The following is a 22,526-nucleotide window of genomic DNA, read 5'->3' on the forward strand; positions in this document are numbered from 1 at the left end:
ATCGGCAGGCGGACTCTCAACCACTGTGCCACCAGGGAAGCCCTAGATTTACTTTTAACATGGGTAACTACTGTGTCTTTTTCTGAAACCAATATGATTTTTTTAAATCTATTTCTTATTTGAAGATGTGAGACAGTGATCTTCTAGCACTAAAAATCTCTGAATTAAAAGTGCCTTTGCCTTCCACCCAGCAATTTCACTTGTAGGAATCCATTCTGCAATCTATGTACAGTTTCATTGCAGTATTGTTTGTAACAGCAAAGAAAGTAAACCCTATAATGTCCATCGATAGGATACTGGTTAAATAAATGTTGGTGCTTTCATACTGTTAAGGCTTGCAGCCTTGCATATGATTCTGCAATAGAAAAATAGCTAAAATATCTCATTAGTGAAAAAGCAAGTGCAGAACATTATGAATAATATAGTCCTATTTGAATAAAAACAAAGAAACGAACAAAAAGGTGCACATCTCCCCACTCCCCAAACAACTCTGGCAACGCTGGCAGAGTATTAAGTCTTCTTTCATACAGTACTAAATATTATCCTAATAAAATCACCTGTGATTACAGTAATCTATAATTAGTAATAGTCACATTAAGTGAATTTGAGCAGCTCTGAAAAAAATGATAAACTCTGAGAAATGTGTACACTTTTTCACCGTCTGACCCACAGACACACTGCTTTATTTATTTTTAAAATTTATTTATTTAAAAAATTTTTTTCCCTCTTGCATCTCCCTCCCTCCCACCCTCCCTATCCCACCCTTCTAGCTGGTCACAAACTACCGAGCTGATCTCCCTGTGCTATGCGACTGCTTCCCACTAGCTAGCTATTTTACATTTGGTAGTGTATATATGTCCATATATACACTACCACTCTCTCACTTTGTCCCAGCTTACCCTTCCCTCTGTCCGTGTCCTCAAGTCCATTCTCTAGTAGGTCTGCATCTTTATTCCCATCTTGCCCCTAGGTTCTTCATGACCTTTTTCTTTTTTTTTTTAGATTCCATATATATGTGTTAGCATATGGTATTTGTTTTTCTCTTTCTGACTTACTTCACTCTGTATGACAGACTCTAGGTCCATCCACCTCACTACAAATAACTCAATTTTGTTCCTTTTTATGGCTGAGTAATATTCCATTGTATATATGTGCCACATCTTCTTTATCCATTCATCTGTCGATGGACATTTAGGTTGCTTCCATGTCCTGGCTATTGTAAATAGAGATGCAATGAACATTGTGGTACATGACTCTTTTTGAATTATGGTTTTCTCAGGGTATATGCCGAGTAGTGGGATTGCTGGGTCGTATGGTAGTTCTAATTTAGTTTTTGAAGGAACCTCCATACTGGTCTCCATAGTGGCTGTATCAATTTACCCCACCAACAGTGCAAGAGAGTTCCCTTTTCTCCACACCCTCTCCAGCATTTATTGTTTGTAGATTTTTTGATGATGGCCATTCTGCCCGGTGTGAGATGATACCTCATTGTAGTTTTGATTTGCATTTCTCTAATGATTAATGATGTTGAGCATTCTTTCATGTGTTTGTTGGCAATCTGTATATCTTCTTTGGAGAAATGCCTATTTAGGTCTTCTGCCCATTTTTGGATTGTGTTGTGTGTTTTTTTGATATTGAGCTGCATGAGCTGCTTGTAAATTTTGGAGATTAATCCTTTGTCAGTTGCTTCATTTGCAAATATTTTCTCCCATTCTGAGGGTTGTCTTTTTGTCTTGTTTATGGTTTCCTTTGCTGTGCAAAAGCTTTTAAGTTTCATTAGGTCCCATTTGTTTATTTTTGTTTTTATTTCCATCTCTCTAGGAAGTGGGTCAAAAAAGATCTTGCTGTGATTTATGTCATAGAGTGTTCTGCCTATGTTTTCCTCTAAGAGTTTGATGGTGTCTGGCCTTACATTTAGGTCTTTAATCCATTTTGAGTTTATTTTTGTGTGTGGTGTTAGGGAGTGTTCTAATTTCATTCTTTTACATGTAGCTGTCCAGTTTTCCCAGCACCACTTATTGAAGAGGCTGTCTTTTCTCCATTGTATATTCTTGCCTCCTTTATCAAAGATAAGGTGACGATATGTGCATGGGTTTATCTCTGGGCTTTCTATCCTGTTCCATTGATCTATATTTCTGTTTTTGTGCCAGTACCATACTGTCTTGATTACTGTAGCTTTGTAATATAGCCTGAAGTCAGGGAGCCTGATTCCTCCAGCTCCTTTTTTCTGGTGTACTGTCACTTTGCCATGCCCCCTCTGTTATTTTCAATAGATTGTGCCTGGGCAGGGTACCGCATTCCATTTATAGCACCATCATCTATTTCAGGAACATCATGTGACACATGAAATTTTGAAGAAAGTGAGCCCTTTAGAGGCTGAGCTTGTTAAAGATCCTTGCTTGAAGTGTAAAGTTAGATTCAGGTAATGTTTTTATGCTGATTTACTTCAAACAGTGCTTCGTTAATGTGAAGGAATCTTAGAAATTGATTTTCTTAAGTCCTCATATGTAATTACAAAGTAAATGTGTTGTTCCTATTTACATTTATTATGTGAAGAAACTGAGGCATGACTCTTGGGCCAAATGTTGCCTTGAAAGTAGCTCTCATCTCTCATGATGTGTTCAGTCTGACACACATATGAGAATAACTGTGAGCACGCATGCCAAAGTGTGGCTCTTTCATACTCTGCGATCCGTTTCATTACCAGTTCTCTTTATGCTCTGGTATAGCTTTTACCCTGCGTGCAAAAAAATATGTGAATGATCTTAAGTACAAGGAGGAGAAGTAACAGCTCCAAACCTGATGCCAAATGACTAATTTTGGTCTTTATTTCAGATTTAGTGGCGAAACATTTCCACCTTTCATCGTGTTTAAAATTTTTCTTCATACTGAAGGCCTTGGTTACAAGTATTTCAGTGGAAAAAATTTATTAAAGCCGTCAAGTGAGGTGATGTTTCATGATGTAGAGTTTGTGTTAATTTAGCTTCTTAACATCTATGCGGTATCTGAATTGCATTCAAAGTATACAGACTATGTTATTTCACCATTAAATAGCCCAGCAGGCAGGTAGTATTTTTTTAAGCAGCATGTTTCAAAGTGACTCTGTTTATTAGCTAAAAAGATATTTGGAATGAATTTCTTATATAAGGCCCTAAAAAATACCAATCAGTTTTCTTTGTATGAAAATTTTGGTTTGCTAATAATGAATTACAGTGGCCTGTTGGTCAGGGCTTTTTAATTATGCAGAACATTTGATGCAATTTTGTTTTAATGGTATTTTATCATTGTTTCTTTGATTCTGGTAGCATGTTTAGAAAAAGTGTGCTAGAGTATTGAAAAGGAACTTTTAAAACGTTTATCCTTTTTTACATGAGTTCTCATACTTTTAACTTTTGTGAATATTCATCATAATTGTGTCTACAGCATAGGACTCACCTGAGGATCTTATTAAAATGCAGTTTTTGATTCAGTAAATCTGGGATGGGTCCTGAGATTCTGCATTTCTACCCAGCTCCCAGCAGCTGCCACTGCTGCTGATCCATGTACCACATTTTTAATAGTGAGGATCTACAGCATAGGTTTTATTCCTTTGACCCTTATATATGACTATAGTCGAGAAAAATGTGTACATTCTCATATTTAGCCTTTTATAAACCACATATCAAAGGTTGTTTTCTTGTAGACTTCTGGAAATATCTTACATGAAAAGTATGACCCACCTGAAATCATCAGTAATGACATGTATTCAGGATAGAAGACCACACAGCCTGGCAGTTTCTGACCAGATCCAGCATGTGCAGCATATATTCTCTGAAGAATATTAGAAAAGGAAAAGAGACTGTTTTTCTATGTCTTCTCAGGCAATATCAGAGAAAATTTAGCTTGGTTTCAGAAATGTATCAAAAGGACTAGTGGTTCCATGTGGAATATGGTATTTCAGAAACATTAATATTTGTTCATTTATATAGAATGACTTCAAATGGGAAAGTAGAGATAAATTCATGCCACATTTATCTACAGAATAAGCTTATAGTTGTCCCTATAAAATTTCATCAAGTGTTGCTTTTCTGAGGTTATGTAATGTGGCTTTTTTAGGAACTGAAATTTTCCCAAGACAGCTCCTGGCAGACTCTGCTATGCCCAGGCTGGAGCAAATGAGAACCTTAGAGGCCATGACTGGAAAGCACTGTGTATATATCATAATTCATTAAAATGCTGTATAATAACTTAAATTTTATTTTAATTACAAAGTAACTGTTAAAAGAAATAGCACAGAGATTTTTTTAAAAGGAAAATATGCCATTATGCCTTTCTTCTTTGTGCTTCAACTTTCATTCACCTTGGGTGATCACTGTTAATAGTTTATTGTGTATCCTTCATATTTTTCCATAAAAATACACATATTATTGCACATAGTTTTCCATAAAAATATATTTTTATTTAAATATATTTAAAATTTTTTCATTCTTATTTTAAAAATGTGATTATACTATTCAGTTTGAGTTTTTCACTAAGCATTATAAGGGGTTACAAATGATCAGAACATATCCAGCTTGGAGAGAACAGGTTAGGATTCCTTTTTCCTTTAGTTCAGGTTGAAAACAAATTCTGGCAATTCTTGGATTCATAGTTAATAGAAAGCCTGTAGAAATGGAAATTTTCTCACTTTAAGTTCACTCAACTTTTTTGCTCTTTGAATATAGACACTGTGTCTTTAGCAAACTGATACAACTTTACTAAGTTTATTTATTTCTCCATGTGAAAGAAATAAGTCAGTTGTAGTCCATTCAGATGTTTAATCTAAGTTCATTTATGAAGGAGGGGAGTTTCACCAATTCTTTTTGGTTCTATCTTTTCCCTCGTTCTTATACCCAATTCTAGTTTCATTTCCTTCTCATTTTCCAACAGCATTTCTCATGTATTTACAAACACACACACACACACACACACACACACACACACGCACGCAAAAACAAGTGAAACAATGTAGAATAGCCTGAATAACTTTGGAGAAGAAGAACGAAATTAGACTATTTACACTACCTGATTCCAAGACTTAAAATGCTATAGTAGAGGGCAGACAGCAGAAGCAAGAAGAGCTACAATCCTGCAGCCTGTGGAAAAAAAACCACATTCACAGAAAGATAGACAAGATGAAAAGGCAGAGGGCTATGCACCAGATGAAGGAACAAGATAAAACCTCAGAAAAACAACTAAATGAAATGGAGATAGGAAATCTTCCAAAAAAAGAATTCAGAATAATGATAGTGAAGTTGATCCAGGACCTACGAAAAAGAATGGAGGTAAAGATCGAGAAGATGCAAGAAACGTTTAACAAAGATATAGAAGAATTAAAGAACAAACAACCAGAGATGAACAATACAATAAATGAAATGAAAACTACACTAAAAGGAATCAATAGCAGAATAACTGAGGCAGAAGAATGGATAAGTGACCTGGAAGACAGAATGGTGGAATTCACTGCTGCAGAACAGAATAAAGAAAAAAGAATGAAAAGAAATGAAGACAGTCTAAGAGACCTCTGGGACAACATTAAACACAACAACATTCGCATTATAGGGGTCCCAGAAGGAGAAGAGAGAGAGAAAGGACCCGAGAAAATATCTGAAGAGATTATAGTTGAAAACTTCCCTAACATGGGAAAAGAAATAGCCACCCAAGTCCAGGAAGCACAGAGTCCCATACAGGATAAACACAAGGAGAAACACACCAAGACATGTAGTAATCAAATTGGCAAAAATTAAAGACAAAGAAAAATTATTGAAAGCAGCGAGGGAAAAACGACAAATAACATACAATGGAACTCCCATAAGGTTAACAGCTGATTTCTCAGCAGAAACGCTACAAGCCAGAAGGGAGTGGCATGATATACTTAAAGTGATGAAAGGGAAGAACCTACAACAAAGATTACTCTACCTGGCAAGGATCTCATTCAGATTCGATGGAGAAATCAAAAGCTTTACAGACAAGCAAAAGCTAATAGAATTCAGCCCCACCAAACCAGCTCTACAACAAATGCTAAAGGAACTTCTCTAAGTGGGAAACACAAGAGAGGAAAAGGACCTACAAAAACAAACCCATAACAATTAAGAAAATGGTCATAGGAACATACATATAAATAATTACCTTAAAGGTGAATGGATTAAATACTCCAACCAAAAGACACAGGCTTGCTGAATGGATACAAAAACAAGACCCATATATATGCTGTCTACAAGAGACCCACGTCAGACCTAGGGACACATACAGACTGAAAGTGAGGGGTTGGAAAAAGATATTCCACGCAAATGGAAATCGAAAGAAAGCTGGGGTAGCAATACTCCTATCAGGTAAAATAGACTTTAAAATAAAGATTGCTACAAGAGATAAGGAGGGACACTACGTAATGATCAAGGGATCAATCCAAGAAGAAGATATAACAATTATAAATATATATGCACCCAACATAGGAACACCTCGATACATAAGGCAACTGCTAACAGCTATGAAACAGGAAATCGACAGTAACACAATAACACTAGGGGGCTTTAACACCTCACTTGCACCAATGGACAGATCATCCAAAATGAAAATTAATAAGGAAACACAGCTTTAAATGACACGATAGACCAGATAGATTTAATTGATATTTATAGGACATTGCATCCAAAAACAGCAGATTACACTTTCTTCTCAAGTGTGCATGGAACATTCCCCAGGATAGATCACATCTTGGGTCACAAATCAAGCCTCAGTAAATTTAAGAAAATTGAAATCATATCAAGCATCTTTTCTGACCAAAACGCTATGAGATTAGAAATCAATTACAGGGAAAAAAACGTAGAACACACAAACACATGGAGGCTAAATAATATGTTACTAAATAACCAAGAGATCACTGAGGAAATCAAAGAGGAAATCAAAAAATACCTAGAGACAAATGACAATGAAAACACAATGATCCAAAACCTATGGGATGCAGCAAACGCAGTTCTAAGAAGGAAGTTTATAGCTATACAAGCCTGCCTCACGAAACAAGAAAAATCTCAAATAAGCAATCTAACCTTACACCTAAAGGAACTAGAGAAAGAAGAACAAACAAAACGCAAAGTTAGCAGAAGGAAAGAAAACATAAAGATCAGAGCAGAAATAAATGAAATAGAAACAAAGAAAACAATAGCAAAGATCAATACAACTAAAAGCTGGTTCTTTGAAAAGATAAACAAAATTGATAAACCTTTAGCCAGACTCATCAAGAAAAAGAGGGAGAGGACTCAAATCAATAAAATTAGAAATGAAAAAGGAGAAGTTACAACAGACACCGCAGAAATACAAAGCATCCTAAGAGACTACTACAAGCAACTCTATGCCAATAAAATGGACAACCTGGAAGAAATGGACAAATTCTTAGAAAGGTATAACCTTCCAAGACTGAACCAGGAAGGAATAGAAAATATGAACAGACCAATCACAAGTAATGAGATTGAAACTGTGATTAAAAATCTTCCAACAAACAAAAGTCCAGGACCAGTTGGCTTCACAGGTGAATTCTATCAAACATTTAGAGAAGAGGTAACACCCATCCTTCTCAAACTCTTCCAAAAAATTGCAGAGGAAGGAACACTCCCTAACTCGTTCTATGAGGCCACCATCACCCTGATACCAAAACCAAACAAAGATACTACAAAAAGGAAAATTACAGACCAATATCACTGATGAATATAGATGCAAATATTCTCAACAAAATACTAGCAAACAGAATCCAACAACACATTAAAAGGATCATACACCATTATCAAGTGGGAATTATCCCAGGGATGCAAGGATTCTTCAATATATGCAAATCAATCAATGTGATAAACCATATTAACAAATTGAAGGAGAAAAACCATATGATCATCTCAACAGAGGCAGAGAAAGATTTTGACAAAATTCAACACCCATTTATGACAAAAACTCTCCAGAAAGTTGACATAGAATGAACCTACCTCAACATAATAAAGGCCATATACGACAAACCCACAGCAAACATCATTCTCAGTGGTGAAAAACTGAAGGCATTTCCTCTAAGATGAGGAACAAGACAAGGACGTCCACTCTCACCACTATTATTCAACATAGTTTTGGAAGTCCTGGGCATGGCAATCAGAGAAGAAAAAGAAATAAATGGAATACAAATTGGAAGAGAAGAAGCAAAACTGTCACTGTTTGCAAATGACATGATACTGTACATAGAGTATGCTAAAGACGCCACCAGAAAACTACTAGAGCTAATCAATGAATTTGGTAAAGTTGCAGGATACAAAATTAATGCACAGAAATCCCTTGCATTCCTATACACTTATGATGAAAAATCTGAAAGTGAAACCAAGAAAACACTCCCATTTACCATTGCAACAAAAAGAATAAAATACCTAGGAATAAACCTACCTAGAGAGACAAAAGACCTGTATGCCGAAAACTATAAGACACTGATGAAAGAAATTAAAGATGATACCAACAGATGGAGAAATATATACCACGTTCTTGGATTGGAAGAATCAATATTGTGAAAATGGCTAAACTACCCAAAGCAACCTACAGATTCAATGCAATCCCTATCAAATTACCAATGGCATTTTTTGCAGAACTAGATCAAAGAATCTTAAAATTTGTATGGAGACACAAAAGACCCCGAATAGCCAAAGCAGTCTTGAGGGAAAAAAATGGAGCTGGATGAATCAGACTCCCTGACTTCAGAGTATACTACAAAGCTACAGTAATCAAGACAATATTGTACTGGCACAGAAACAGAAATATAGATCAATGGAACAGGATAGAAAGCCCAGAGATAAACCCATGCACATATGGTCACATTATCTTTGATAAAGGAGGCAAGAATATACAATGGAGAAAAGGCAGCCTCTTCAATAAGTGGTGCTGGGAAAACTGGACAGCTACATGTAAAAGAATGAAGTTAGAACACTCCCTAATACCATACACTAAAGTCAAAATGGATTAGAGACCTAAATGTAAGACCGGGCACTATAAAACTCTTAGAGGAAAACATAGGAAGAACACTCTTTGACATAAATCACAGCAAGATATTTTTTGATCCACCTCCTACAGTAATGGAAATAAAAACAAAAATAAACAAATGGGACCTAATGAAACTTAAAAGTTTTTGCACAGCAAAGGAAACCATAAACAAGATGAAAAGACAATCCTCAGAATGGGAGAAAATATTTGCAAACGAATCAACCGACAAAGGATTAATCTCCAAAATATATAAACAGCTCATGCAGCTCAGTCTTATAAAAATAAACAACCCAATCCAAAAATGGGCAGAAGATCTAAACAGACATTTCTCCAAAGAAGACATACCGATGGCCAAGAAGCACATGAAAAGCTTCTCAGCATCACTAATTATTAGAGAAATGCAAATCAAAACTACAATGAGGTATCACCTCACACCAGTTAGAATGGGCATCATCAGAAAATCTACAAACAATAAATGCTGGAGAGGGTGTGGAGAAAAGGGAACCCTCTTGCACTGTTAGTGGGAATGTACATTGATACAGCCACTATGGAGAACAGTATGGAGGTTCCTTAAAAAACTAAAAATAGAATTACCATATGACCCAACAATCCCACTACTGGGCATATACCCAGAGAAAACCATAATTCAAAAAGACACATGCACCCCAATGTCATTGCAGCACTATTTACAATAATCAGGTCATGGAAGCAACCTAAGTGCCCATCGACAGACGAATGGATCAAGATGTGGTACATATATACAATGGAATATTACTCAGCCATAAAAAGGAATGAAATTGCGTCATTTGTAGAGACGTGGATGTATCTAGAGACTGTCATACAGAGTGAGATAAGTCAGAAAGAGAAAAACAAATATTGTATATTAATGCATATGTGTGGAACCTAGAGAATGGTACAGATGAACCGGTTTGCAGAGCAGAAATTGAGACACAGAAGTAGAGAAAAAACGTATGGACACCAAGGGGGGAAAGCGGCTGGGGGTGGGGGTGGTGGGATGAACTGGGAGATTGGGATTGACATGGATACACTAATGTGTATAAAATTGATGACTAATAAGAAAAAATATACATAAAAGTTGAGTGGAAATATAAAGGAAAAAAACCGCTATAGTAATCCCAACGGTGTAGTGATGGCAAAAAGGCAAACATGTAGATCAATGAAATAGAACAGACAGTTCAGAAATATACCCACATATATATGATCAGTTGCTTTTCATCAAAGGTGTGAAGGCAGTTTAAATGGTGCTAGAACAATTGGCTAGCCATGTGTATAAAAAAGAGATCTCAATTCAGTTACGTACTTTGAGGATCTATTTTCAAAGCTATGCTTATTTAAAGAGGGTTGTCACTATCGTAGTCCACCAACTATATTTAGAATATCCTAAAGCCTTGCTACTCAAAGTGTGGTCTGCAAAGAGAAAAATAAGACAAAAATTTAAAACAAAATTTTTTTAAATAAATAAAAAATGAAATAAACAAAGTGTGGTCTGCAGACCTGCAGCAATGGCATCCCCTGGAGCTTATTAGAAATGCAGGCTGTCAGGCCCCACCTTACACCCACTAAATTAGCCTATGCATTTTAACCAGACCCCCAGATGATCCTAGGCACAATATAGTCTGACAAGCACTGTCCTAAAGGTGCCCTCCCCCATGACCTGGACACCTCTGGGTAATTGACAATTCTTAAACATGAACATCCAGTAATTGTTATTTTAAATTGAAGATCCCTGTTCTTTTTGAGGATTGGGCATTTATGTAAAAAGGAAAAACATTATTAATAATAGCGGCCCTTATTGAGCACTATCAAGTATGATGTTAAACATTTAATGTGCATTATCATTTAATTCTCATAAACTCTAGAATGTAGATTCTGTTATTGTCTTCATTTTAAAAAGACTAAGTAACTTGCCTAAGGTCTCACAACTACAAAGTGAAGGAACTGACATGAAGACCCAGTGAGCCTGACTCCAGAGCCCATGCTCTTAACTACTTCTGTGTCAGGAACCCTGGTAAATACATTCTCTTATATGGCCCCCTGATAACTCTGATGAGGTACATGTCACTCCCATTTTGCCTGTGTGGAAGCTGGAACTTGGAGAGGCTCGTCCGGGCCAGAACTGAGTCTTCACTTCTCCATATATCCGCTTGACAAGCCTAACTGTAGATCTTGCCCAGCAGGTAGCCGCAGAGCTGTGGGGGAGTGATGATGGCTATCAGGGGAGGAGTCAAATTTAGAGATGCCCGCCTCTGACCCTTTGAGTCGCCCACCAAGAATGGAACCTTCCTCTTGAATCCTAGTCTGCTCACCTGGAATCGTTGCCTAGTTTTCACCCTTCCATTTCTTTTGGGGCTGGGCTCTTTATTCCCATCCCTTCCTATCCAGAGGACTTTCCTGAATCTGGCCATACATGGCCAATGTCTGAGAAAGAACATCTTGACCACTGGAGGGCAAACTTTTTCCAAACCCTTGTCACAAGTGGGCAGCAAGCCTTGCCCTGTGCTGCCAGGCATGGGGTTTTTTTGGCTGAGAGACTGAGATGGGCTTGACAAATCTGAGCCACACAGCTGAGGCACTGTATGAATAAGGAAACTGGGGCTTGGAGAGATTGGTGGTGGTGGCTGAGTGGAGTAGAGTAGGAACTGACAAGAAATACCTTTTCTAAGTAACTTGAGCTAGTAAAATATAGTTATATCTAAAGAAATTCTCAAGGCAGAAATTATAGAGTTTTCAGACCTGTTCTGCATACAACTATTTGCTTTTACCTTTAGTGTCACTGTGGGGATGGTTAATTAGAACTCACAGGAAATAAATTGCAAGAAAGCATAATGGAGATATGTGCCAATACTGCCTTTTCTTTAGATGCATAGTGTTTAAAGAAACTAATGAAACGGAAAGCCAAAATGATCTGCCTAAAGGAAGGTTTCATCACATTTTTAGTAAACTGTTTCTGTCCCTTCGATTTAGTGCATTAGGAATCAAACTACAACCATTTCAATATTTTCTTTCACTTTCCCTATGTGTCTGTGTTCTAAGCTTTGGAATCTAAATAAAGAAATAAATAGGAAATATTCTGGATAAGAAAAGTGAGAATTGGAATAAGAAGTACATTAAGGCTTGCTATTATTTTGCGTGTTAAGTAAAAACAGAGATTTCGAGTTTTAGTCCTGTCTCAACCACTATTCTATAGTCTTATATCAGCATTAAAACACAGAGTTCCCATACTTTCACAGTATCACATTCTGAGATACAAAGGAAAAAAGAAACTGATCTGGAATCAAATGATGCTTGAATTTTCATCTACGCCAGTATCCCTTCACATAAGCATAACCTTTGTGGCCAGAAGCACAGATATGTAATATAAATATGTATTAGAATAGTCAGCACATACTTACGGCGGGTGGGAAGGAGCGTTGGGAAGCACTTAATTCTCTATTCACAGTCTATGTACATAGCTCTTAGCACAAGGATAGGTATACGTGGAAGGGTATGGTGCAAATACAGCCAGACTGGATTCGAGCCTCCATGTTTTCTGTGATTCTTCTGTCTCTGTCCTCTCAGGTGCTTTCCTTAAGTAGAAAATGTTGACATTTGTGAGAGGAAAAAAAAACCTTTGTTTGCTACTCTTTTGCTACTGAGAAAAGCCTAAAGGAGAGGGAGGTCTCAGCCCTCTGAAACGTACATGTTTCCATTTGAGGGCGAGATATTAACAGCCACATAAAAGAGAGCTGGCCCCAGTACCTTTCATTGCGGTTCCTAGGGCAACCTGTTTAATAACCAGATAAGCTTTCTCTGCATTGACAGCATGAATACGTTAGCGGTTTGTTTTGTTTTTTAAAGGAAAATAATGTCCTCTGAGGACTGTGGACTCCGCTACTCCTCTAGCTACATTTTAAAACTATTTAGATATGGTTATGGAAACAAATTTTAAGGGGTTTAAAAATCTATATAATCTTTTCTTTGTAAATACAGTCTTTTTATTGAATAGCAAGCTACTAGAAGAAAGGAACAATATTTGATGCATTTGTCTCAAAAAATATGTAAAGTGTGTGCTGATAGTTATTGCTATTATACTACTATTTTTAAAGTATTTTTTTCCTCTTTATAGGCTGTGGTTGATGCTTGTAAAATAATGGGGAAAAAGAAATTTTATCATCAAATTATGGAAGATGAACGTCTTTTCCAGAAGTTCAAAATAACTGATGAAATAGATATTGTCACCCTGAAAGATTACATGCAAGTAAGGAATTTAGATTTGGATTTAGATATTGCAATTTAAATATTGAAAACAAACAACAAAATAAGCCTCGTGACCCTATCCTCCAGGAAGAAAGAATCATGTATCAGTTTACTGTGGTGAAATACACACAGTATAAAATGTACCATTTTAAAGTGTACAGTTCAGTGGCATTAAGTACCTTCACAGTGTTGTGCAAACATCACTACCATCTAGTTTAAGAACCTTTTTGTCACCCCGAAGGAAACCTCACATCCATTAAGCAGTCACTCCCCATTCCTCTGTCACTCCAGCCCTTATCAGCCACTAATCTGCTTTCTGTCTCTCTGAATTTGCCTGTTCTGGATGTTTCCTATTAATGGAATCATATAATATGTGGCCTTTTGTGTCTGGGGAGTGATAGGTAAGGAATGTAGGGTGTTTTTCGGGGGTGATGGAAACGTTTTGGAATTAGTAGTGATAGATATTGTGAATTTACTAAAAAAAAAAACCAAAACACTGAATTTTATACTTTAAATGGTAAATTTTATATTATGTGAATTTTATCTCAATAAAAAAATAAAAAATAAATACATAGTGCTAAAAAGAGTACATGACGGGGATTTGACCTAGTAAGGAAGGGGTCTATTATTGTTTCGATGCTTTCTGCTACAAGGAACAGAATATCCCCAACCACAAGAGGCTTAAACAATAAAGGGCATTGTCCCGTGTTAGGGAGTCCCTGGACAGCTGCGTCCTGGGATAGCTAGTGTCGCAGCTCAAGGACGTCAGGGTTGTTGGTCAGCTTTGCTACAGTCCTCTCAGCTTCCTTCACATAGTAACAAGATGACTATCACATTCTCAACTACATTCAAAGGCAGGAAGAAGAGGACTCAGCATCTTTTTCTCTAAATCTCAAGAAGAAAAATCTTTCCCAGAAGCCCCCAACAGACTTCCTCTCAGGTCCCATTGGTCAGAACTGGATCACATGCTCCCACTAATCACCAATCACTGTAAAGGGAAATGGGATCGTTTCCCATGATTGACTTAGAACTATCATGGTTCATGTGCTGGGGCCTTCCTTCCCAGAGCATATGTCTGTTCCATATGTGAAAAAAAAAAATCAGGGCTCCATAAGTAAGGGAGAAGAGGGAAATGGGCGATAGGCAGGCAATCAACAATGTGTCACAGCCTCGGTCTGCGGCTGAACGGGTGGTGCACCCCAGGCAAAGGCTCTGTGGCAGGACAAACTGCAGGGCATGAAGGCAGGTTTGTGGGCCTGGAGAAGGGAGAGCACTGAAGGTGTGGTATGCAGTCAGGCTAGAGGCTGGTAAGAGATCATGATGCAGGGCTTTTGACCATAGTAAGGTGTTTATTTTTTTCCTTGATTGTGTGTGCAATGAGAAGCTGTTGCTGTGTTTCGGGAAATGCGATGACCTAATCTAGTATGTGAAGAGACCCATCTGGCTGCAATGTATTATAGATAAAGGATTAGAAGACAGGAAGAGCCTCCTTCTAGTTTGGAGTTTCCTGCAATATTTTAGGGGAGATGGTGGTATCTTGGTTTAGGGCTGTGAGGCTGGAGATGCAAGAGATAACTATAGAATAAAAGCAGTGGGCCTTGGGGACAGAGAGGTAAGCTAAAGGAAAGTGTCCAACATGGCTTCTAGGTTTCTGGTTTGCATAACTGGTCGGACAGCAGTGCTGAATCAGGGAACTTAAACTAGATACCTGAATAGTAATAATAGCAAATGCTGGTGTAATAACTCCTTTTATTCTCATAACAACCCTAAGAAGCAGGTACTATTATTACCCCTGTTTTATAAGTTCTAAAGAAACAAGGGATCCCAAAATTCTAGCTCATAATAATAATAATAATAATAATAATAATATATGGCCTTAACTGTTCACCCAGTTGCTTGCATGTGAAACATGAAATTAATGCGGTGCTTTAGAGACTCCCAATTGTGTTATCTTTCTTTTAGAGCCTTAACCTAGAAGATTTGGGGACTGAACCAGGAAATAAGTAGAGCTTGGGGATGTCAGCTATCTTTGCTAAGGACATGGGTGGCATACTTCCAGATTGTCCCTATGCCAAGGATTGGTGTCATAGAAAGAAGTTCCCAGATAGACATATTGGAAGAGAGAGATCTGTTGATCGCTGACATTTATTGAGCCCTTTATGGACACAGCATTGTTTTTAGCTCTTTAAATGCATATTATCTCCTTTAATCTTCAAGTTTGTAAATTATGTGACCCTTTAAGAGATGAGGAAAATGGAGCTTAATGAGATTTTTAAAAACTTACTCAAGGTCGTATAGCTAGCTAATAGGTGCAGAGCAGATCATTGACAGTTCTGAGATGTTTACCATTTTACCATTCCACTATCGGGAAATAAAATATACAGGCAGTCCTCGCTTTGCATGGTAGTGCAGGGCCATAAAAGCTGAAACCATGCAAGCTGAAACCATGCAGAGCAAACTTAATCATCAATGGGAAAAATCGTGATTGTTCCGTGCCTTTAAAAAATCTTATCAAAATATTAAAAACTCTCTTACTCTCTGTTATAAATATATAGGAAAATGGAAAAAAGCAAAACATTTATTTAGTACACTATAATTTAAAACATTAGAAACATTCAGAATTTAAAATGTTTTATTTCTTTGTAAAAAGCTTATCAACTATGAGTATACTAGAAACTATTGAATTATATACTTTAAATAGGTGAATTATATGAGATGTGAATCTCAATAAATCTGTAAAAAAATCGTTTTATCCAGAGTAGTTTAAACAGTGCTTACCTTCTTGTTCTCATATAATTTACAATAAGGAGTGAGCATCTTCTCTATGCCCTGGCAAATTGTCATACTCCTTTCTAAGTTTGGATCACCCACCAACATTTTATCCTCTGTACTTTTATTGGCCGCACCACGCAGCTTGCAGGATCTTAGTTCCCTCACCAGGGATCAAACCCAGGGCCCTGGGAGTAAGGGCACCAAGTCATAACCATCGGACCACCAAGGAATTCCCTATCCTTTGTACTTTAAATGTTATGAAATGTTTCAGAGCTCCTTTAATATGAAGTTTCTTTTTTGCCAACATTACTTCCTCTGAGAAAACTTTACCCTTTTCAGCAGTGCCATTTTCCCCTTTTATGTTGATAAGTTCACCTTCACCAAATTCCTCTAGCAGCCTCACTGCAGTGTCTTGAATGATGGCACTGTCAGCATCCCCATGGTCACCTATTTCTTCTAGAACTCTATTTACATTTGATTTGAATTTCACTTCCAGCTTTACCACTTTTTCTTTCTTTCTTTGACCTTTCCCTCTTTTTTTTTTTTTTTTTTTGCGGTACGCGGGCCTCTCACTGTTGTGGCCTCTCTCGTTGCGGAACACAGGCTCCGGACACACAGGCTCAGCGGCCATGGCTCACGGGCCCAGCCGCTCCGCGGCATGTGGGATCTTCCCGGACCGGGGCAGGCGGACTCTCAACCACGGCACCACCAGGGAAGCCCTGACCTTTCCCTCTTTTGATTATCTTCATTTGTAAAATGTCATATGGGTTTATCACTGCGAGACAAAGAGGTAACACAATTACACACTTTGCTGTCTGTGAGTGAACTAAAAAGCAGATCTACAGTGACCAATCACTGACACACTTCGAAAGAACTGACGTGATTTGTCATTTATCACCATGCACATCTGTTATTTATGTAGTAATCTATGGACTGAAGAGCTAGCAGCAGAGTTTATACTTTATGCATTTAACTCAGTTTTACTGTGGTAACTGAAATTTGAACTGTGTTATTGAAGGACTGAGCTTATTTGACTAAATGGTGGTGATTGATTGAAATTCGTGCATGCCTAAATGATACAGAGGGAGCACTGCCTGTATGTGTGTGAGTGCGAGAGCACAAGAGGGAGAGAGAGAGAGTGTACGTGTGTTATACCCTAAATGCCAGGATTGTAGATCCTCCTGCCCTATTCCTATCTCTTAAATGAACATTTATAAGGTTGAATTAATTATATATATTTATATTTTTAAATTCCTAATTTGATATTTTAAATTAAAAACAAAAAGAGGGCTTCTCTGGTGATGCAGTGGTTGAGAGTCCACCTGCCGACGCAGGGGACACGGGTTTGTGCCCTGGTCCGGGAGGATCCCACATGCCACGGAGCGGCTGGGCCCGTGAGCCATGGCCGCTGAGCCTGCGCATCCGGAGCCTGTGCTCCGCAGCGGGAGAGGCCACAGCAATGAGAGGCTTGCGTACTGAATAAGGTTTTTTCTAAACCCAGAGATCACTTTTGAAATTTAAATATATAACAAAAAGTGAGCTATAACTTAAGCAGGGAAAAGTGAGTGGCAAATAAAAGCAAAAAAAAAAAAAAAAAGTGAGATTTCTACAAATACTCCAAATGAAAATAGTGAAATTTGCCACTTAGCACCCAGAGGTGAACTAATTATTTCTAAAAAGGTTTGTGCAAATGTCCTTTCAATGCAAGCATGTCATGAACAAGTATTGCCAGGTATGTAGATCACATAGCTATTTTCAATTTTCAGGCCCATCCTGAGTTTTATCTGAGTTATATTTGCCTTAAAGATTTAGTGTTTATACATTAAATAAATATTTAATGAGCGTGGTACTATGTGCATGATACTGTGTGACAAGGATCCTGCCTTGTCACAGTAGGGGAGCTAAAACATACAAAGACAGCTAGAACATCAAGTAGTCAGTAATAAGAGTCATAGAAGAGAGATACCAATACAGTTCAGAGACGGGATCAAGGAATGCTTTTGCATGAAGTAACATTTGAGTGGATCCTTGGGAAATGTGACTAAAAACATTCGAGAACACCACAGCCAATCATACTTAGTTGTTTTTTCCATATAGTATTCCAGTGTTCTGGATGAGATCCCTGCATCTTCTGGTGGCAGAAATAACTACTGGCGAAGATTAAATCTCGAAAACATTCCTAGGACAATGATAATGTATGACATAGTTGATTATGCAGAGTCTGGAATAATCTCAAACCGTCTAAAAAAAGAAATGAAGTATCTATTACAAAGACCAAAAACAGAAGAGATGCGTCAGCACCAGCTACTGATTGTTTCTCAAGTTAGGTAAAAAGTGATCCTTCACTGGGGTTACAATACTAGGGCCATTTCTGGAAATGTTCACATTCTGCCAAATAGCTCACGAAAAATAATAACAGAGCATATGGGGAAAAAGGGGTTGGGGCAGATTGCTCAAGACTTATGCAACTTTGCAAACAGAGCACTAACAAAAAGGACAATTGGTACCTGGGAAGGTACCTTGTACCACCAGACAGGCCGCCACAGCAAATATAAAAAATGTACAATAGAGTGAAAATGCTGGCGGCTCTTTCATTAGAGCAGGTAGTGGTCACTGAGACAGTGCAGATGGAAGTGGAGCCCTGGGCCAATGTGGTGGCCTTTTAAGTGGACATGAGAGGCAGTGTGACCTGCCAGGAACCATGAACTGCTCAAGGCAGGGAGTAGGGAAGAGTGCAGTAAGGGTGGATCGTGTGTGTGTGCGGGGGAGTGCCTCTCTGGGGAGAGAGCCCTAGGTGCCGGTGCTCATTCTTGTTTTCATGAATGCAGCCAAAAGTGCTCCCTTTGCCCATGCTGCACAGAGGAGAACTTTTTCCTTTTCTGCTGAAGGTTATAATTCTAGTCTTGATATTCTGGCTCCCTTTGCAGAGGATAAATTGCATATAAATTACAGTGACATTACTCCCTTCTTTACCAATAACATGTGCGCCATTTCACATTATAAAAGAACATGTTGTAGCAAAATAGACTGTATTATGATTTGAAACAACATGGACAGACTATGACTGCACCAGTTATCTTCCTTTTTTCTCTCCATTACCAAGTCTCACCTAGCCCATCTTATTTACAAATTAAGGGTTTTTTCTTAAGAAAAAGAAAGAGCTAATAAGACTGAAGAGGACCTGTTGGTAGTCTATCTTCACACAGTTATATTTGAAATGAAAAATACTCCTTTAGTACATGAAAAGACACTGGTGACCCACTGTCAGGCAAACACACTGGTTGTTTTTTTTTTCAGGAGTAGAGATGAGTGGGTGCTGACCCAATAACATAATTTAGCCCATTTATTTTATGATCAAGGCTATACATTTGCCAGACAGATGGCCTAGTGTAGGGTGCAGTCTGTCATCATGAAATAGGTTTTCTCTAACTCATCCGTCTAAGCACTGAATATGGAACTTAACTCTGTTACCACCAAGGTCAAATAAATGATGTAATTTTCTCTGTCATCATATATAACTGTAGGCTCCCTGCTATTTAGACTCATGCTACTGATTATCCTAGAATGAGTCACTTAAAGAACCAAATAAGTAGCCAAATTCTAAATCAACTGAAGAGGGAAAAGTACTTTCTTAAAGGCTCCTTTGAAGGCAGTTCAAAGTTTGGGATCTCCCAGAAGCAAACCCTGAGGTAAGTATTTGAGTATGAGTAGTTTATTTGGGAGGTGATCCCAGGAACCACTGATGAGAGGGGTAGAGAAGTGAAACAGGGAAGAGCAGGCAGCCAGAACAGTGTATGTTAGCAAGCAGGTTGTCACTGTGGGTAACTGGAGCTTAATCTCTCCTGGGAATGTCCTGGCCAGTGTAGAACACACAACTCAAGTTATCCCACAGAGGGGAAGGGAGTTGGGATATTTATACACCAACACCCATCAATCACTGGTTAAGGGTAGCTTAGGAGGGGAGGTATTAATTCTGGGGCCCTTTCCCTGCACAAGGGCTCTTGTTTTCATAAGAAAGCTCTCAGGCTAAGTGAGGCCAGTGTGCGCTATGGCCCAAGGGGACTACGAGCATGGCACCAACAGTGTCTGGTCCCAACACTGATAAAAACAACTTGTTTCCACCGTTATGAAATTTAATACTTTTTGGTGTTAGTATATCTTTTAAAAAGATTCAAATGGCTACTACATGGTATTTTCCAGGAAGACCGATTTTAAATTGATATAACATTTTATAATTTTCTCTATCATTGTTGTAAACATCATCTATACACCTTCATAAGTGGCAAAGAACTATGCTATGTAACTCAAGCAGAAATGATAACTTTGGCCTAAAAACTTACGTGCAGTATTGCTCCAAGCACTGAGGTCTAGGATATATTTACCAGAGGATGCTTTAATAAAATTTGGAACTTGCTTAAATTTAAAATTTTATTTTGTACAATTTGTAGTACAAATATTTTTGTACAAATATTTTCTAGGTGCCCTTCATCCTTATCAAGTCTTCATCCTTTATATCGGCCCTACCAACAGCAAAGTCAAGTTAAACACCTGGGTCGTCGATCCGAGCAAGCTCAAAGGAAAGTTGAAAAAATGAAAAAAGCTTATAAGATGGCTAAAGAAAAAGTTGCTTCTGTGGGAACTGTAAGTTTAACTTGTACTGAATTCATTGTTTTAGACAATATTCAAACTGTAAGTAATTCTACTTCCTTAAGTGGAATTTTCCTAATCTACATGTTCAAGGATGAAACATACATTTGGTATATACCTTGGATAGTATAAAGCTACATTCCTCTTGGTAACGCATATTTTAAAAATTCTTAAACAATATGAGTAGCTATTCTGATAAATACAAGCCATTTTGACTCCACATGAGCATGAGTTGGCAAAAAAACCTATTGTTTCTGTATATTGGCACTGTTGATTCAGCACATTGCTAATGGTGCTTTTCTCAAAGTGGAAGTCATTTCTATTTACACTTATTAAGACCTGTAGTGTGGAAAGTCGGCTTCAGTATACTGCATTGCAGGAATATTTACAATGAACATGTATTCATGTTTTACTTTGTAATTTTTTAAAAATCTGCTATATATTTTTTTGAGATGAGGCTAAGTGTGAACAGTCAAATATAAAAAACATAAAATAGTAAAAACCAAATATAAAACACTTTCCGCTTTTATTTATAATTCTACCTAGGAACCGAAAATGGACACACCAGGTACAAAGCAAAAAGAGACGATGGTCTTCACCCCATTCTTTGACATTGTAAAAGTTAATGAGCTCATGTCAGATGACGAATTGGAAAAAGAGGAAAAGGAATTATTTGCCTGGTATCAAGACTTGTATATTAATAATTCTCCATGATGTTAAAGCACAGCTAATTAACAGAAAACCAGGTTATTCAACAATCTGCTTGTCTGTCTATAAATGATGAGTATATATGTTAAAGGAAAACAAAATATAAACAAGCCCTCAGTATGCTCTCTTAACCAAATGTGTGACAGATTTTAAAGCCCTTTTTGTATTACCATAGGTACAAGTATTTTTTACTAACAGAATTTTAATCTAAATAAATTAAACTGAATCAACTAGATGCCCTCAAACTAGCTGTATATGGTTTTGTTCAAGAAATGGTATTTCATCCCTGGAACTTTTATTCAATTGTGATTTTCCTTCATTTAAAAGAAATATCGAACAGGCTATGCTTAGCATAAATATTAGAATTCACAGAATAAAAGGCTGCTCTTGAGTCAGCCTCCAGTGTCTTTTTTTTTTTTGTAGCATGTTGTTTTTTACAGAACAGCTTGTGATTGACCTATTCTGAGTTATAATAAAAATAATAATGAATTTGTTGCTACAGTAGGCATGACATAGCATACCTAGTCATTACTGAGCATTGTAAGCACCTGGGGCAGAATGTTGCATCTGCTTCAATGTTGTACTTTGTATTTTTTTAAGTATAAAGACTGAGTAATATTTATCAATTTCCTTTTAAATTGATAAATTCTCATTCCTGATGTAGTATAAATTATTGATATTTTTTTGATCCAGGCTATTAGATTATATCAAACCTTGCTTGAGGCTGTGATAATTAAACAAAGTGCATTATTTATTGAACTTTAAAAATACAATTTTTTTGAATTTTTGAATTTTACTTTATTTTATTTTTATACAGCAGGTTCTTATTAGTTATCTATTTTATGCATATTAGTGTATACATGTCGATCCCAATCTCCCAATTCATCTCACCACCACCATCTGCCCCTGCCACTTTCCCCCCTTGGTGTCCATACATTTGTTCTCTACATCTGTGTCTCTATTTCTGCCTTCCAAACTGGTTCATCTGTACCATTTTTCTAGATTCCACATATATGTGATAATATACAATATTTGTTTTTCTCTTTCTGACTTACTACACTCTGTATGACAGTCTCTAGATCCATCCACCTCTCTACAAATGACCCAATTTCATTCCTTTTTAT

The 22,526-nt window shown here is 37.4% G+C and overlaps 1 protein-coding gene across 1 annotated transcript in view; it reads left to right on the forward strand.

Annotated features, from left to right (window-relative positions):
* CUNHXorf58 (chromosome unknown CXorf58 homolog) overlaps nt 1–21,452 on the forward strand; it is a 26,279-nt gene extending 4,827 nt beyond the window's left edge. Inside the window, exons 4-7 of the mRNA XM_007463964.1 lie at nt 2,328–2,422; nt 2,836–2,947; nt 13,145–13,276; nt 21,241–21,452. Of these exons, the coding sequence (XP_007464026.1) occupies nt 2,328–2,422; nt 2,836–2,947; nt 13,145–13,276; nt 21,241–21,408 (507 nt within the window). The 3' untranslated portion in view covers nt 21,409–21,452. The remainder of the gene's footprint in view (nt 1–2,327; nt 2,423–2,835; nt 2,948–13,144; nt 13,277–21,240) is intronic.
* The last annotated feature ends 1,074 nt before the right edge of the window (nt 21,453–22,526 follow it).

This window comes from Lipotes vexillifer, unplaced genomic scaffold (genome assembly GCF_000442215.2).
Source record: "Lipotes vexillifer unplaced genomic scaffold, Lipotes_vexillifer_v1.1 scaffold587, whole genome shotgun sequence".
Taxonomy (NCBI): Eukaryota; Metazoa; Chordata; class Mammalia; order Artiodactyla; family Lipotidae; genus Lipotes; species Lipotes vexillifer.